Here is a 1,468-nt window from a genome sequence, read left to right on the forward strand (position 1 = left end):
AACATTAGCATAACAAGAATCCTACCAATCCATACCCATAATAACGTCAAAATCAATCATGTCTAGCTCAATCAAATCTACTAGGGTATGGAGATTACAAACTATCACTACACAGCCTCGATATATGCCTAACTATAACTGGATCACCAACTAGCGTACACATCTTAAATGGTTTAATCGATTCAGGCTCTCTCCCAAACTTGCCAACAACAAATGGGGTAACATATGATAAGGTGGAACCTGGGTCAATCAGTGCGTATTCATCACAGGAGGAAATCGATAATATACCTGTAACAACGTCATGAGATGACTCACGATCCTCTCTACCAGCTAATGCACAAATGTGATTCTAAGGACCGCTCGAGCTGGATGCTCAACCCCTTCCTCTACCAAGTCCGGTTGGTGCCAGAGAATTGTGTCCTGGAAGGCGCACAGATGAAGAAAAACCAGCTACAGACCCTGTAGGCTGAACGATTCCTGCACCACCCTTCAATGAACACTCCCTCATCACATGGCCTGGCTGGCCACAAGCATAACAAGCATCTGATCCCAATCGACACTGTCCGACGTGCAGCTTGCCGCACTGGGCACACCGTGGCAAAGGTGGTCTCACCTGGCCTGACTCCTGTCTGTACTGAGAACCTGAAGCTCTAGAACTCTGAACCGCTCCGGAATAATAAGACCGATCAAATCTCTAGCCTAAAAACAGCGGTGGTGCACTCCTTGCTAAATGAAATGGATACCGGGAATGCTGTTGTCTCTGTCCTCCCCTAAACTCACCACCCATATCTAAAGATTTATCCCACTTACTATGGCCCCGATCACACTCATGCTCTGTCCTCCGCTGATGCTTGTGATCTTCCAGATTCCATGCATATGCCAGTATATGGGAAATATCCATACCCGGCTGTAACGCAGTTGTCGTACACTCATCAATCAAATGTGGCCCTAGGCCAGCCATGAAACGATGAACTCGATCATCCATCTCAGCCACCATAGCTAGGGCATATCTAGCTAATGAATCAAAGTGTACACTGTACTCCTGAACACTCATACCGCCCTGCTAAATGTGTAAAAGCCTGTCTGCTCGAGCCCGCCGAACCTCTGGCGGAAAATAATGATGAATAAAGGCATCTAAAAAGTTTCGACTTCCTAAGCTTTGGGTTAACCGTTTCCAACTTGAATATCCAATTTACCTCTTATGGGGCAGGGTTTTCTTTTTAAAGGTCGATTTTTTATTTCGAATTGTATTATGGCAATATGGGTATCATTAGTCTCGGAATCTAATGTAGGATAATAAATTGTTATTCTTTGATCGTTTGGAAGCTATTCATAAGGGAAAGGCTTTGGCTTCAAGTTCGTGGCACCTGTTCGACTTCGAGGTAGGTTACAACTGACTTATGTTTAGACTCCACTTAGAGAATCGTATGTAAATGGTAGTGATTGACGGGGAAAGCATGATAGGCCT

At 44.8% G+C, this 1,468-nt stretch overlaps 1 protein-coding gene across 1 annotated transcript; it reads right to left on the bottom strand.

The window, feature by feature from the left end:
• Positions 1-373: 373 nt before the first annotated feature.
• On the bottom strand, positions 374-997 carry LOC132619751 (uncharacterized). Its single transcript, XM_060334561.1, has 2 exons — positions 744-997; positions 374-629 (listed from the first exon to the last, which is right to left on the bottom strand). The coding sequence occupies exons 1-2, from the start codon at positions 995-997 to the stop codon at positions 374-376; spliced, it is 510 nt and encodes a 169-aa protein (XP_060190544.1).
• Between the last annotated feature and the right edge of the window lie 471 nt (positions 998-1,468).

This window comes from Lycium barbarum, chromosome 11 (genome assembly GCF_019175385.1).
Source record: "Lycium barbarum isolate Lr01 chromosome 11, ASM1917538v2, whole genome shotgun sequence".
Taxonomy (NCBI): Eukaryota; Viridiplantae; Streptophyta; class Magnoliopsida; order Solanales; family Solanaceae; genus Lycium; species Lycium barbarum.

Coding starts and splice junctions, on each gene's coding strand:
- LOC132619751 (XM_060334561.1), bottom strand. CDS start 997: ATGGTGGCTGAGATGGATGATCGAGTTCATCGTTTCATGGCTGGCCTA. Junction 630..743: donor CAGAGACAACAGCATTCCCG/GTATCCATTTCA, acceptor TTCTCAGTACAG/ACAGGAGTCAGGCCAGGTGA.